At 40.2% G+C, this 14777-nt stretch overlaps 2 protein-coding genes across 3 annotated transcripts in view; both read right to left on the bottom strand.

Annotated features, from left to right (window-relative positions):
• Positions 1-7952: 7952 nt before the first annotated feature.
• Positions 7953-14777, bottom strand: part of LOC101863625 (sulfotransferase 6B1) — a 15879-nt gene continuing 9054 nt past the window's right edge. Inside the window, exons 5-7 of one of the 2 annotated variants that reach the window (XM_035972888.1) lie at positions 14527-14689; positions 13859-13994; positions 7953-8359 (exon numbers count right to left, since the gene is read on the bottom strand). In XM_035972888.1, coding sequence (XP_035828781.1) covers positions 13879-13994; positions 14527-14689 — 279 coding nt within the window. In that variant the 3' untranslated portion in view covers positions 7953-8359; positions 13859-13878. Of the gene's footprint in view, positions 8360-13526; positions 13995-14526; positions 14690-14777 lie in introns of those variants that run through there. The other variant, XM_005110421.3, reaches the window with a different exon arrangement.
• LOC101864569 (tachykinin-like peptides receptor 86C) lies at positions 8110-9174 on the bottom strand. Its single transcript, XM_005110425.3, has one exon. The coding sequence runs from the start codon at positions 9172-9174 to the stop codon at positions 8110-8112; it is 1065 nt and encodes a 354-aa protein (XP_005110482.3).

Genomic DNA, 14777 nt, shown 5'->3' with positions numbered 1-14777 from the left:
GGGGGGAGGGTGAGGTTGCCCAAATAGACAGCATTCACGGAGTTGATATAACCTGAAAGGTGAATATGGTATTACATGTAGATCAAATTTAATTGTGAGCCATAATATTCTAGAGCTTCGAAAGGGAAGTTAACCAATTTCGTCTCCCAAAGCACTTGTAAATAACTTGTACTTAGATCTATAGTAAAACACTGCCAAGAAACGAACAGTATATAGTGCCTTAAAGGCACTTTAAAATTATTTCCGTACAATATACGAAACTTGCAAAATGAATTAGTGGTGAGGAAATGTTCAATACAAAAAGCTCTCTTCTCTTTACTAATCTTAACCATGATCTCAGCAGACAAAGGAAACTTGAGAAAAAACTATGTGCTGACTTCTGTTGGCCTGTTAGACTGCTGTAGTTTGCAATACGGCGCTATCGTTGGGATTTTTAGTTGTAGACTTAATGCGAACTAGTGCGCCGTGCTACAAAAATGGGGACATCGCTGAAAATGGGTAGTTTTTTACGCGCCATGTAGAGCAAAACCATACTGTGGATTTATCTAAAATTAATATCAGACAAATTCCTTTTGACTTCCAAATGTTGTGTACAAATTGGAAACGCAAAACTTAGGAGACGGCAAAAATATTAACACAAAAAGTTGTACAGTTTTTTTTTCTGGGCAGCCTGCATGTAGAGAAAGAGCTGACTACGAACTTTGAACTTTGATTGAAGGATTCACATTTGATTAAAGACAAGCACAAAGACAACATTAGGATCATTCAGTGCTTGAGAAAAATATCAAGTGTGGTGGAAAGAAACAACAGATCGAGAGTAAACAACTTGAGACCAACTACTCTGGGGGAGGGTTGTTGGGGGGGGGGGGGGGAGAGAAGGTAATTCTGATATTCCTGTGGTCAGTTAAACTGAGAAAGCTATGATTGTGTTGTTAGGTAAGTTGGTATAATATTAGATATCTGATATATAATATCAGTTTTGAAAATGATTTTGTGTTGCTATAGTAACGACTGCCATATTGGAATCTCATATATAGAAAAAGTACACATTTCTTTAAAATCTATCACAAGGTTATAAATGATTTTAAAATATTATTATAAGTGGTTTTTGCAGCCTTCTGTGGCTGTTCTAGTGGATGGACTGGCATTTTGATATAGGAGGACAAACGTTTTTTAGAATCGAGGTCCAAAATAGGAGAATATTTTGACCACAGAAATCTCAGATCATAACAACGAATTGAATTTATAATCAAATCATTTATTAAAGATTTTTTTAAACATCACTACTTGGTACACTAGAATAATGTTTCTTCTATCAGTATACCAAAAATTACGAAGATATCTTAAAGACGTTTTCAAGTGATAGATATTTTGCGTTCCCACCCCCCTTGAAAAAGCCCAGTTTGAGAAAATAGCCCTTTAAGTTTTCACGTGCAAAACTTACTGAAAACGTAGTTATATACGCTCACAATTGTATTGCCAATGGTTAGATATCCAGTCCGATATAACAATTTACATTTTGCAGACCCCTGCTTCATACAGGTCACCCTCAGCTAGGTGTCTTTTCTTCTCAAGCTGGAATTGCTGTCTCGTTTGCTCTTTACGACCCCATTTTGATAGGCGTTTCCCGTCCACCATGGCTTATTTTGGTTTGTTTGCGGTTCTCCCGGATTGGTGTCCGTGGTGACATCGTCCAACAGGACTGTCCAAAACTTTCATAATATACAGTCCTGAAGGACCCCACTGAAATACCAAGAGAGAGAGAGAGAGAGAGAGAGAGAGAGAGAGAGAGAGAGAGAGAGAGAGAGAGAGCTGTGGCCGTTTCGATTGACCACAATGACGGGAATCGACACTTGGTGTGGGGTGACCAAGGGAATTGGAGCACTCGTTAACATGTTGTATCTGTATGGACGCACATCTTTAAAAACAATTCTGGTTGGGTAAGATTTTCCATAATTGGCCACACACATTTTGCCTCACCTTATCTTATGCTTGGTATGTGCTTGGCGGCTCATCTTTCGCTCAGTGAAAGTGGCATCATGAATGGATGCCAATGGGGCAGAGATGGTGTTGAGGGTTGTCAACGCTGTCCATGTAAAAAATTGCACCATAGATATCACTCCGCATTTGCGCTGTGTTGGTCGCTTAGTCTTTTAGATGTGTGAGATAAGCGTTGGTGATTTTTTCAAAGTTCAGCTTCGTGAGTTTTCTTGTCAGGTCTTCGTTGTTGGTGTTTTGGAAGCTCTCTTGGGCGTTGAACATACTTTTGCTAATGCAATTTATATAGTCATCTTTTACAACTTCAAAGTCATAAATCCCAAAAGTGTTGAGCATCTGATGAGAGTTGGCATCTCCGTCACACAGCATCCTGCTTTATACTACACCTCGGTGATGCGCTGATTTGTGAATATTGTTTCAGCCTCCATAGCATTTCCATATCTTTGTAAATTTTGCTGGCATTTTATTTTATGTTGGATTCTCAAAGGCAAATAGTTTTTTTTTATCCTTGTGCTAAAAAACCCATTGGAAAAGCACCAATCCGTCACTGCCACCTACTTTTGTACCTTTCTTCATAGGTGAAATTTTCTTTTTGGCAATGGGGAAAGGAGCTAGTTAATCCTCATCTAAAGTTTCCTCTTCACTTCTATCACTCTCACGATATGTTCTATCGCTATACCTACACCACTAGTGCCTATCAATGTTCGAACCGTCGTGTGATGTGTTCAAGAATGTCGATGCCATTACAGTAGACTGTGTTAATCTTGAGGAATTGAAGCTAGGACACCAGAGTATATTTGAAGGGTCTTAAAAAAGAATTTTCAAGACAAAGGGGTAATTTTCTTCATCTAAAGTAAGACAAATAAACAAGCTTTTAGATGAAACCAATGACTCCACATGCCCAAAAATTTAAAAGCACCTGACTCCCACCGCATTGTGACACAAATGTTTTCAAGAGAGAGAAAAAGCTGCTTCAATTCTTTTACTCAAAGTGTACCTACATTATATTTTGTTGTTTGTTTGTATGTTGGTTTGTTTCCTTATTTGTTTGCTCGTTCGTTCGTTCGTTCGTTTGTTTGTTTGTTTGTTTTGGGTTTTTTAGGGGGGGTTCTCTTTCAATGTTTAGAAATTGGATTGTGACCAATTAATTCACAAATACTTGTATATACAACCAATACTACAGATTAAGAACTGCAATTTGCAAGTTTAGTACATCTGGACAGCCGACCGACGAAACGTTTTACGCCCCCATCGATCCAAGATAGATCAGCCAGGAGGAAGACTGCTTCGACACCGCCTGTCTGTCACTCAGGGCCAATCCAAGCTGAGTGAGGTACCGTACAACATCCCATCAGACAAAGAGAGACACAGTCGAACCTGTCCAAAACGACCACCCCTTGTAAGGAGAAAACAGAGTCAAAACTGTCTAAGACGGCCATTCATTGTCGAGGGGAAAAGTGGCCGTGTTGGACAGGTGGCTGTTTAATATGGTGTCATGATGTGGACGTAAAAAAATACGCAAGGGAAGAAATGGAAAGTTCCCGTTTTTATAGGTGATTGTTTTATACAGGTGGCCGTTAGAGAAGGTTCGATTGTAGATAATTTTAGACAGATAAACCTCTTGGACAGTGTAATTAAAATGTACCAAAAAAAAGTGGGGAAATAGGAAGTGGATGTATATGTACAAGTGATTGTCTTGGGCACGTCGTGGTTGTTAGAGCAGGTTCGACTGCAGTCGATTCAGTATTAAACTTGGAGGGAAAAAAACTTTCCACGGTGAAGGCAAAGAGCCTAATCGTTCTACGACAGAAGCCAGTTCTTGTCTTTACGTCTTCGTACTTTTTATGTTCAGTTGTTTGTTTGGTGGGGGGAGGGGGGGGGGAGGTGTTGGTTGAACCATTATAATTAAAATTGCCGTGCATATTGTAGAGTCCTGGGCAAACATAATACCACCAAAGTAATTTTTGTATGTGTGTTAAACTGACAGGCAGACTTAATACGCCTATCCTTCGTCTGTTTTGACGACACTGTAATCTTTTCAGCCTTAGCACATTGGTATAAAGACTTTGGCTGTTATTCAAATCCAGCCGAGTGAATTGAGGCGTTTAGTTTAGCATCGACAGTATATTCTAAATCAATGTTTTCTGTTCTTTCTTCTCTTTTCATTAGACTTTCCGATTTTTCATTACATTTTTCTTCTAAAGACACATCTAAATATTTAATAATAGTTCGTCCGTCAACATTTGACGATGATCCATGCATCTGCACAAGACAATATTTCTTAAAGGAAACCGAAGAAATAAGGGGTAAGGTGACTTGTGGGCTTAGTCATGGACAATGAGGCAGAGAAGCGTTAGCCACATTTTAAACATTGTTTGACTTGCACCCTCCAACCGCCCGCAAATCAAAGGGTATTTTCCCATTTGCGGTAAAAAGTTTTCAAATAAAAACAGTTAAGACGGGTACAGTGTGGATGGCCATAAACTGAAACACACTGATAGACATCTATCGTCCTTATCTCTCCTCCTTCTTTTTTTGTGTTTGTAATATATCTACTCTTCGGCACTTATATGACCTCATTGTGTTGCATGTGCCGCAAAACTCTTACGAAACACTGCTAGGCGTAAAGGCACATATTAGGTTCTAGGTTCAAAGGAGGGTCCCGTTGTCCAGGATTTAGTGAAACAATGCCAGAAGGAAGAAATAACTGCTGCTCATGTGGTAAACACATTTTGGTGTGGTATTCATTTAAATGATGCGGGGAAGGCCATGGTCAAGTGGAACCCCCCTCCCCCCCCCCCCCCCCCGCAATTTTATGGCCCTAAAAAGCCCTTTCTTGTGATAGGGAGATAAATCTGGAAATCCAATAACAGACGTGGTATAACTCGTTTTTGGGATTGTGAACTCTGATTCCGGCACATAAGCCCCCCCCCCCCCCCCCCCAGTCTTGACAAGAGGTATATGACAAAAACTGTTCCGTACTTCATAAGCCCCCGTGCGGAAAGGTTCAGGACTTTTTTTTTTTGGAAGCCAGTTAGCTCATCTGCTCGATACCACCGATCTACATTATCCTCGAGCCCTCTGGCATTGACCGGGGCGACGGCAAAAAAAAAAGAAAAGAAAAGAAAAAGAAAAAAACAGAATACATCATCTATCCGTTTCAGGTGGCAAACGTCTTGAGCGGGACGCCATGTATTCGGATTCATTCCCGCCGCCGTCAGCCAGCTTCTCAGCTTCCGTCCTCGGCAGTGTTGCGTAGAGTCGAAGCAGTTTTTCAAATGAATATCCATCGCCGAGGGAAGGCCTTTTCAATATTGGCAGTATACGAAAGTCTGACCCAGCGACCGTAACCTAACAGTGAACCCATCCCCACAAGCCATTTTTTCTCAACTCACTGACCTGCCCAAAACCCTCCCGCACGACACACCCTAGTTAGGACGAGCCTTGAAATCTCCCACACGTATCCCAAATAATAAATGCATTTGGATATTATAAAGCTAGGGTTGTACAGTGAATGCAGAAACGTTATGGAAAACGTCCGTTCTAACTTATTCTAAGTACTTATTTTAATATTCGGTTGTGAATACAAAAAGCATAATCGGTTTGAAAAGAGTTCTTGAATATCATGAACGAAAAATCTTGAACTGTGTGGAGATAGTGTACAAAAAACCCCCAAAGACCTTTTTGGATCGTCGTTGTAAACGTACAGAGCTCAGTGGTGGAAGAAAGAGACTTGAAAACCCCCAGCTGAGTACTTAGATCAATCTTCCCTGAGCCTGAGAGACAAAAGGGTCGACATTGATGAGCAACCGAATGCTGAGAGTGAGACACCATCGTGGATCAAAAGTGAGTGGAAGGACAATATCACATCAAACTCTCTCTCTCTCTCTCTCTCTCTCTCTCTCTCTCTCTCTCTCTCTCTCTCTCTCTCTCCCTCTCTCTCTCTGTCTCAATCTCTTACTCAGTCTCTTACTCAGACACACACACGCACACGCACACACATACACTCTCTCTCTCCCCCCCTCTCTCTCCCCCCCTCTCTCTCTCTTTCTTTCTTACTCTCTCTCTGTATCTCTGTGTGTCTGCCTATCTCTCTCTCTCTCTCTCTATCTTTCTCTCTCTGTCTCTGTCTGTCTGTCTCTCTCTCTGTCTGTCTCTCTCTCTCCCCCCCCCTCTCTCTCTCTCTCTCTCTCTCTCTCTCTCTCTCTCTCTCTCTCTCTCTCTCTCTCTCTCTCTCTGTGTGTGTGTGTGTGTGTTTATGTGCGTGTTATGTCTTTTGCCCAGGACCAGTTATTCATTCTTTCATTCATACTATTTGCCCGCGTATTTTATATGCATGCATTTTTATACAGAAAAAGAGATAAGGAGAGTTGATAGCACGGTGATCTTTTTGTTTATTTCTTGCAACTACGAGACATGGGTGAACCTCCGGGGCAGTGCCGCTGACTGTAGTGTCTTTAGGCCATTCCCAAAGGGGGGACATTTCTCGTTCAAGCACAGTAGAATTGTAAATGGGCTTATTCATGTCACGCTCATAACTGTGCCTGATCTACAAGAGGGAACTGCTGCTTTTTCTTTCCTAATCTTTACTATTGTCATTTTCCTTACTTCTTTTATATGTTTGTCACACTCTTGTGACCTGCTATTTCCGGGGTGCCTTGATAGCTGAAGCAGACCTTGTGCTGTTGAAGCTAGAGAGGTGAGCAGAGTAAGTCTGATTCCCTGTAAAGACTTCTCTGTTGACACCCACCCCTTGGCGCTCATATGACCTTATGCAGTTGCGAGCGCCGTAAAACTCTCTACTATAATAAAATAATAACTACGAGACGAGCGAGAGCTAAAAACGAAAGTTCTCAATATTATTGCCAGGTCTCATTGTCTGAGAAACTCATTATTGGTCAATAGTTCCCTGACTGTCTTATTTTGTTCTACTAAAAAACTGTGCTTGTGTTAATATTTATAGACAGACAGACAAATAGACAGACAGATAGACAGACAGTCAGACAAACAGACAGACAGACAGACACACAGACAGACAGACAGACAGACAGACAGACAGACAGACAGACAGACAGACAGAGATTTTAGATCAATCCCTACAGTCAATTCATACTTTTGCTTCAGCCTCATAACCGCCTCCTTCAATGACATTTACTGATGCTGATGCTAGTGTCTAATCAACGAGATGAAAGTGTTGTTTCGGCACTACCCCAGTGGGGGTCGTTTGGTGTCTGAGGTAAAAACTAACGAGAAAATGGTAAGCCAAAGTTTGGTGACTTCTAAAGCTTGAAAGACTTTGAAAATTGCAAATTTACATCTTTTGTGCTTATGATCAACGTTGTTCAGTAAGATCCACACAGAAATGTATTTTTTCCATGGACATAAAAGGTGTTGAGCCAAACAACAACAACAACAACAACAACAACAACAACAACAACAACAACAACAACAACAACAACAACAACAACAACAACAACAACAACAACAACAACAACAACAATCCAAAGGGGTTCTATCCATTTCATTTTTTGGACGAGCGCCTGATTTCACCACGGTGTTTTACATTTACTTTCTAGGCCCAGACAATTTTACATTTACTTTCTAGGCCCAGATAATTTGAACAGCGTGCCGAAGTTATCTTTAAAACAATAACATTATGTTCCTAACAAATGCTTTCCGTTACGTGACTACTTCGTGTTCTCAGTTGGTACAATGCTGACATATGATGCGGATGGTCTTGCTTTGAACATCTAATAAGTTGTTTTAAAACTTGGGTTGTTTTGGGTGTTTTGGTGGCTCTCAGCACACTTTGATCTGTACCATCGGAAAGAGACGTTGTAAATAAAATCCTTGCTTCTCTAACTGATCTTGCAATGTTAATTAAACTCACATCATTCTTTCCACAAAGTGACTTTGGACCAAAACGGCTTATCATATTAGGGTCCAGACGATTGTATTTTGAACACACGTTTTTATTTACTGTATACGCTTAAACTGTTATGCATTTTTAAGGGAAACATGGTACAAACTTACGCTGCTTGTTCTCATTTTGGAGTCCAGCCAACATTCTTTGATATCAGTCAACAATACTATGTAGTATTCTTAATAGTCTTATAATTTTTCCGTGTGCGAAACGTTCACTGGAGTCTTGTTGCCTTCTTTACTAGAGCTCTTTGTACAAAACACGCCACGAAACGTCTCTCTGTATCTAGAGTTCATTTTGTAGTAGACGAAGATGTTCACGCTTGAGTTGGACACTTCCCCAAGAGAAACAATCGTCCAGACGCTGAAATACATATTCTGGTAACGACGACCGAAGTTGAACTCTGGTTCCAGAAAACTGGTGATGATGAGAAGCGTGCTGGGGAAAAGAAAACAAATCAAGATGGTAGATACCATTAAGGTCAGTCTGATGGCCCCACGTTCTCGACGGGAAACGTTATTTTTGTCGGAGGGTCCGGCAGAGACCGTCTGCAAACGCCACTCGGAGCGTTTCTTGAGCAGAAGGACGAGAGTTGACGTCAGAATGAGGAGAAGGCCAAACGAGCTGAATTGGACACAGACACTGAGCCCAAAGCTCAAGTTTTCCAGCTCAGCTGCGTTCGACATCGAGACCAAACTTATTTCTGATCTATTTAGAGCGTAGGAGAATTTCCAGTCAAGTTTGTGAGCCATGTAGATAGGGGTCTCGATGAGAAAAATGAGGGTGAAGATGAGGACGACGACGGCGAATGTCCGACGAGGTGTGAGAATTCTCTTGACGTGTAGAGGCACGGCCACACAAAGACACCTCTCTAATGTGATGTAGACGGTGATGAGTCCCGTGATGCGAGCAAAGCAGAAGCGTGGATGTGCCCCGACGAGGTACTGAACGTCTCTACTATTCACTCCCATCTCTGAGTAAGGGATCAAAGGGTTGAAACAGACCGAGAGAATCGCGCCACTGATAACTGTTCCCAAATCAGAGACGGCCAGAGCGGTGAGTCCCACGTTGATACTTTCACGGAAACCGTGTCTCCAGAAGATGGAGAGGTTCACAAGGTTGCTAATGACGCCGAAGATGGAAACTAATCCACTGAGTACGACAAGGTTAATAGTTTCTATTGTGTACAGTGTTGCTAGGCTTACCAGATAGGACGCTCCGTGTGGCACTGACGTCACGTTATGTATTTCCATGTCGGCCCTTTTGGAACGTCTGAAACTTTATCTATGAATAAACCAAAAGAGATTTCCCGACGTCCTGGTTATAATGAATTGTTGCACTATCAGAACATCTTGATGACACAACTTCAAAATGTAAGTGCATAATATTATGCCACTACTTACTTTCTGCAGCAAACCCACCAACTAATCAACCAACCAACCAACCAACCAACCAACCAACCAACCAACCAACCAACCAACCAACCAACCAACCAACCAACCAACCAAACAACCTGCCAACCAATGATTCAACCAATCACTAAACTAAATGACCAACAAAGTTAAACTGTTAAGTTAGAAATCTCGCCTATCTTCTTGCATCATTATCTACTTTAGGCTCCTGGAACTTAACGATAACTCCCATGGCCTGCTATTTCTCCCAATACACCGTCTTTGTCCCCAAACTGCAATATGTAGAATACTGTCTGCAAATTTCTATCATTCACATTGAATACCAAGCATATCGTGTTGTTGTTGTTAATAGATCTATTATTATTGGCTGAGAGGAGGAAAATACAAATTCAGGATGTCTAAAAAAAAGGACTTAGTTAAAGGGCAAGAACTCATCCATCTTTGCACTAATTCCAACAAAACTTTGAACAAATACGATTCAACTGTGAAAGACATCAAGTTTGCAAATATGAAAACATTATTCAACACGTTTGAGATAATAATATGTTAGAGTTTAAAACTTCAACGAAAGTTGGATAAGACGCAAAATTTTACTTCTTAAAAATGTTCAGCTACTAGATCTAGGGCGTGATCGGCATGTTCTGGTTTCGGGATAAGGGCGGTAAACCCACAGCAACCGCATCTGATGAATATCTCACCGTGCTGAGAAAGTTGAATAGAAGTTTTGGGAGAAGGTGTTATGCTGTAGAGGCTTGGTTCCAGTGGGATGGGACCCCCACCACACACCCCAAGAGTGGTCCTTGTGTGGTTGTAAGAAATGTTTAGAGAACACCTCATAGGCTGAAAGTTGACACATGAATGGTCACCACATTTTCCTTAACTTGAGCCTCTTCAATTATTACTTCTAGTTTTTTTTTCTCTTTTTAGAGGGGGGTTATTGAGATGCAGCGTATACGGAAACAACCCACAAACAATCAAAGAGTTAAAACCTAGTGTTGAACATCATGTCCGAAGAATCGAACCAGAAGCATGTCGCGGGGTTATTCTAAGTTTCCAGTTGCATATTGGAGTTGAAGGGAGAGAAATGGTCAACACCTGGAGATTTAAATAGACCCCACCGCCCAAAGTTTATTTTGCAGTATCAGTTTTGTATAAATGTGTTATTCAATGCACAAATAGTGACTATTTGAAATGGAACGATATGGTTGATTTTCAATGAAGTTTCAAAATCTTGTTTCACTAAATTTTGGTTGGAATTTTTAAAATTTTATATTCTTCGAACGTTTTGATTGATTTCTTACGTTTTGATGAAGTTTACGTCCTCATGGCTGAATTTTATTTCTCCAAACTGCTGATGAAATTGGTTCCAGGATAACCGAGTTATTGCCCTTTAAATGCGTCCTCTCATTTTTTTAAAGACACCCCGTGTATAGAATACCCTTCCAGAGGACGACACGCCGTAACCTTGTAAAGCGTCGACAGAAGTCCTCGCTCAACGACGAACTTATAAACAAACCGACTCAACAACTGAGTAGCCAATCAACATTTAGGTAAGATTAGATAGCAGGCCCGCTGTCTTACTCGACATGAACTTTACTATCATTTGATCAGGTTACTCTGTGAGAAAGCACCACGTAATATTATAATATTCTTGGGGGAAGATACGGTGTTTCTAAATGATGACTAATGGGAGTGGTATAATCGGTAAAGATGTTACCGATATTCAAAAGGTCTAGATTCACGCATTTAAAATTGACACACTTCGCTTTTCTCTACGAGAAAATTTCCTCTAAGCCCCTGAAATTTCTTAACACGTATGATTCCAACATTCACAAATTTGAACGCTGGCACTTGTATTGCATGTTTGAATTAAAAACCGATTTGGCACTAAGGTTTACGAGTAATCTATCTAGAAACATTAACCAGATTCGTAAGAACATATAATTATTCTTGGTGCTTTGTTTGCCATCTACTTTCATTCTAATCCTTCTGCAAAAGGAAAAAAAAAAACTTTTAAGGAAAGTACGCAAATAGTTGACTACATATATTATAGTATAAAAAGTGCTCTCCGAAACACTGGCGTCTTTGTGAAGAGATCATTATAATCGGTGAGTTTGTAATACTATTATTATTTCACCCTCTGACAAGCATCGGATCAATGGAAGAGTAATTATGCAATGACGTATTCTGTTTTATCGCTTACTGCTTAATAATTGTCTTCCCACTTATTATTCTTCCTCTACAGTGATTTTCCTTCTTTTGTTTTTTAAACATCCTAACAGGTACACTTTCCAAGGTGTTCATTTCTTTGTAGTGCTTCACTAGAAGTAAAAATTATTTGCCACTGCTTTAGGAGACGAAATGGGTTAATTTCCCATTCTAAGTTCAAGAATATTATAGCTCACAATTAATAAGATATACATGTAATGAGATAGGTGTTATCCGTGATAGCAATATTATATAATAGCATCATGAATAATGTAGAGAAACAGCTGACTACGATTTTGAACTTTGTTTTTTTGTGTGTTTTAGTAGAGGTTTTTCGGCGCTCGCAACTGAATATGGTCATATGAGCGCCAGAAGATTAGAGGTGTTACAAGAGAGTAACAAACATAAAAAAGAAGAAGGGGAGATAAGGACGACAGATGTTCGATAGGAAAGAAGGAGCAAACCACACCAGAGCACCCGCCAACCACTCACGAACTTTGTTTGAAGGGTGTAAATTTAAGTAAAGACAAGCACAAAGACAAACTTACGATCATTCAATGCTTGAAAGAAATATCTAGAGTGGTGGAAAGAAACAACAAATCGAGAGTAAAAGACTTTAGACCAACCACTGTGGGTGAGTAGGTTGGGGGGGGGGGTGGTTGTGTCCCATATGTTGACACTGATTCTGATATTCCAGTGGTCAGTTAAACTGAAAAAGCATAATATTATTACATGTCATGTCAATATGATTGTGTTGTCAGCTAAGTTGTTGTAATATCAGATAGGGTGCAGATGGTCTTAGTTCAAATTTCAATTACTTTGTTTTTGGGCGGACTGTTTGAGGAGGTTCCAAGTATAATCGACTTTATGTGGAACAATCAGAGATGGACGTTACATTCGCAGAACTCATTATTTAGGTAAGCATTGGCCTATAGGTTTGCAGACCGATTTGAACTTTACTTTGACACCATATACCAACGTCTATAATTTAAAACAGTGAAGATTCATTTCTTTGAAAATACCCCTCAAATCGCGCGTGTCCAGGGAATAGTGCACATAAATTACGGCTTTCTTTGGGAGTGCACACTTTGAAAGCCGCACGATGGTGCGCGAAAAGGTTCAAGGGTATTAAATAAATGTCACACCAAAACGTGTTTACCAGACGAGCAACCCGAGTTAACAGTTGCCTATATTTCTTCTATCTGGTATTGTTCCACTAAATCCTGGACAATGTTATCCTCCTTTGAACCTTTACCGTAATAGATCTATGTGCATTCACGCCTAGCAGTGTGTTTCAGTCTGTGGCCATCCACACTGTACCCTTCTCACTGTTCTTATTTTTAAACGTTTTTCAACAAAGTCGAAAAATACCATTTGATTTGCAGGTGGGGGGAGAGTGCCACTGATAGGTTCTACTTCTTTTCTTTCCCTCTGTTATTTTCTTTCTACCTGTCTTACTTCTTTCCTGCGCTAAATGACAGTTATTTTGTTGCATGATGTGCTACTCTTTACTCAAACTCAAACCCTTATCATTCAAATGATAAAAATAGACAAAAATGTTATCCGACAGTATATATCCCTATTTTTATCGATGACCTGCGGCCGGTAGAAGGACCATTACAATGGATTTTGAATAAAAGAAAAAAAAAGAGTTGACCTATTTCTTCCAGTGTCTCCTTCAAAGCACTTCACCACCGAAACACCATCTCGCGTACGGCATTTTGTCAAAGTCTCTCTTGCTTAATTATTGATTGGTAACAACACAAACAATAACACCCCTCCAAACAAAAAACTAAACAAAAACAAAAACAAAAAATAAAAAAAACATACACAACACGCCCCCTCGCGCCTGAAAATCCAAAACCAAAACAACAACAACAACAAACCCCCCCACAAAAACGCCCACGGACTGTAAACTGTACAACACCGGCGACGCAACATTTTTGCCAGCGAGTGGTTGGGAACTGCACAGAATACCGGCCATCTGAAGTTCTTAGGATAAACTTTATTTTTCTACCCGAAAAATTTTGAGTAGATTTTTAACCAGAACATCAGTAATTACACAAAGATTCAGCATCAATACAAAAACCACCTCATTACATTCATACCGCATTTTTGTGCGAAAGATCATATCCAAAGCTGTACATATATGCAGTATGTGTCAAAGATCATATCTGAAGTTGCACATCCATGCAGCATGAGTCAAAAAAATCATATTATCTTAAACTGTACATTCATGCAGTATGTGTCAAAAATCACATCTAAAGTTGTACATTCATGCAGTATGTGTCAAAAATCATATTATCTAAAGTTATACCTTCATGCACCTTTTTTGCGTCAAAGATCATATCTAAAGTTGTACAACTTCGAGTGACCCATCCGGGTCCTGGTCACATGATCAAACCACTCGCTCTGGGCAATTGTGAAGTGATTTTTCCAGTCTCCAACTTTGCCTGGGGGATAGAAAACGAATCGTTCCATTAATATATTTCCTGCCCAACAAGACGCAATATAACAGGTTCTCACAAAAAGTAGATTTGGCCCATTGGCGCTTCACCGTCCCATGCAGGACACTTAAGTTCGATTCTTGTGTGGGGAGGAATTTTATCGAAAATCTCCGTCTTTCTATTGGGGGTGTTGTATGTCTCTCAGCCCGGACTGGACGTAAAAGATAAGTTTGAAGGCCGCCTCTTGAAATATCTAAAATAATGTAGTTGCAGCGTAGTTCTCAGTCCCGTTTTGTCTAACGTTATGGCTTTATTTGTTTCAATCTAAATAACGACATTTAGCACATCAAAAGATGTCCATATCTACGTGAAATATACAGTCCACCTTTTCTTCCCCCACCCCCTAGAAAAGACCTAATATTACGACGAAGATACATTGTAAATAAAATCAAAGAAAGGTGTATTTTTCTTTCCTGAAAGGGTTTGCTAATTGGGCTTAAAACAATAATTGAAAAGCTTGCCAACGATAAACAGCTACCTTTCCGAAACATGATTGCACCAGAGTTGTCTGAGTACAGAAAACCTTTCTGTTCCCTCATGGTCTCTATACTGGTTGCTTTAATGACTTGCTGCAAATGGTCGTCCTCGTAGTCTTTGCCCAGAAATTTGGCAAGTCTTCGAAACTCTGCCAAAGGGTTTTCCTGTGGAATATCAGAACTCTCAGTATGAGTCCTTGTCTGTCTGTCTGTCTGTCTGTCTGTCTGTCTGTCTGTCTGTCTGTCTGTCTGT

The sequence above is a fragment of the Aplysia californica genome, unplaced genomic scaffold (assembly GCF_000002075.1).
Source record: "Aplysia californica isolate F4 #8 unplaced genomic scaffold, AplCal3.0 scaffold00887, whole genome shotgun sequence".
In the NCBI taxonomy this organism is placed as follows: domain Eukaryota; kingdom Metazoa; phylum Mollusca; class Gastropoda; order Aplysiida; family Aplysiidae; genus Aplysia; species Aplysia californica.
Note: the sequence above shows the minus strand (reverse complement) of the source record. Positions and strands in the feature narration are given on the sequence as shown.

What these genes read in the sequence shown, in the direction of transcription:
- LOC101864569 (XM_005110425.3), bottom strand. Translation starts at nt 9,174, where the DNA reads ATGGAAATACATAACGTGACGTCAGTGCCACACGGAGCGTCCTATCTG.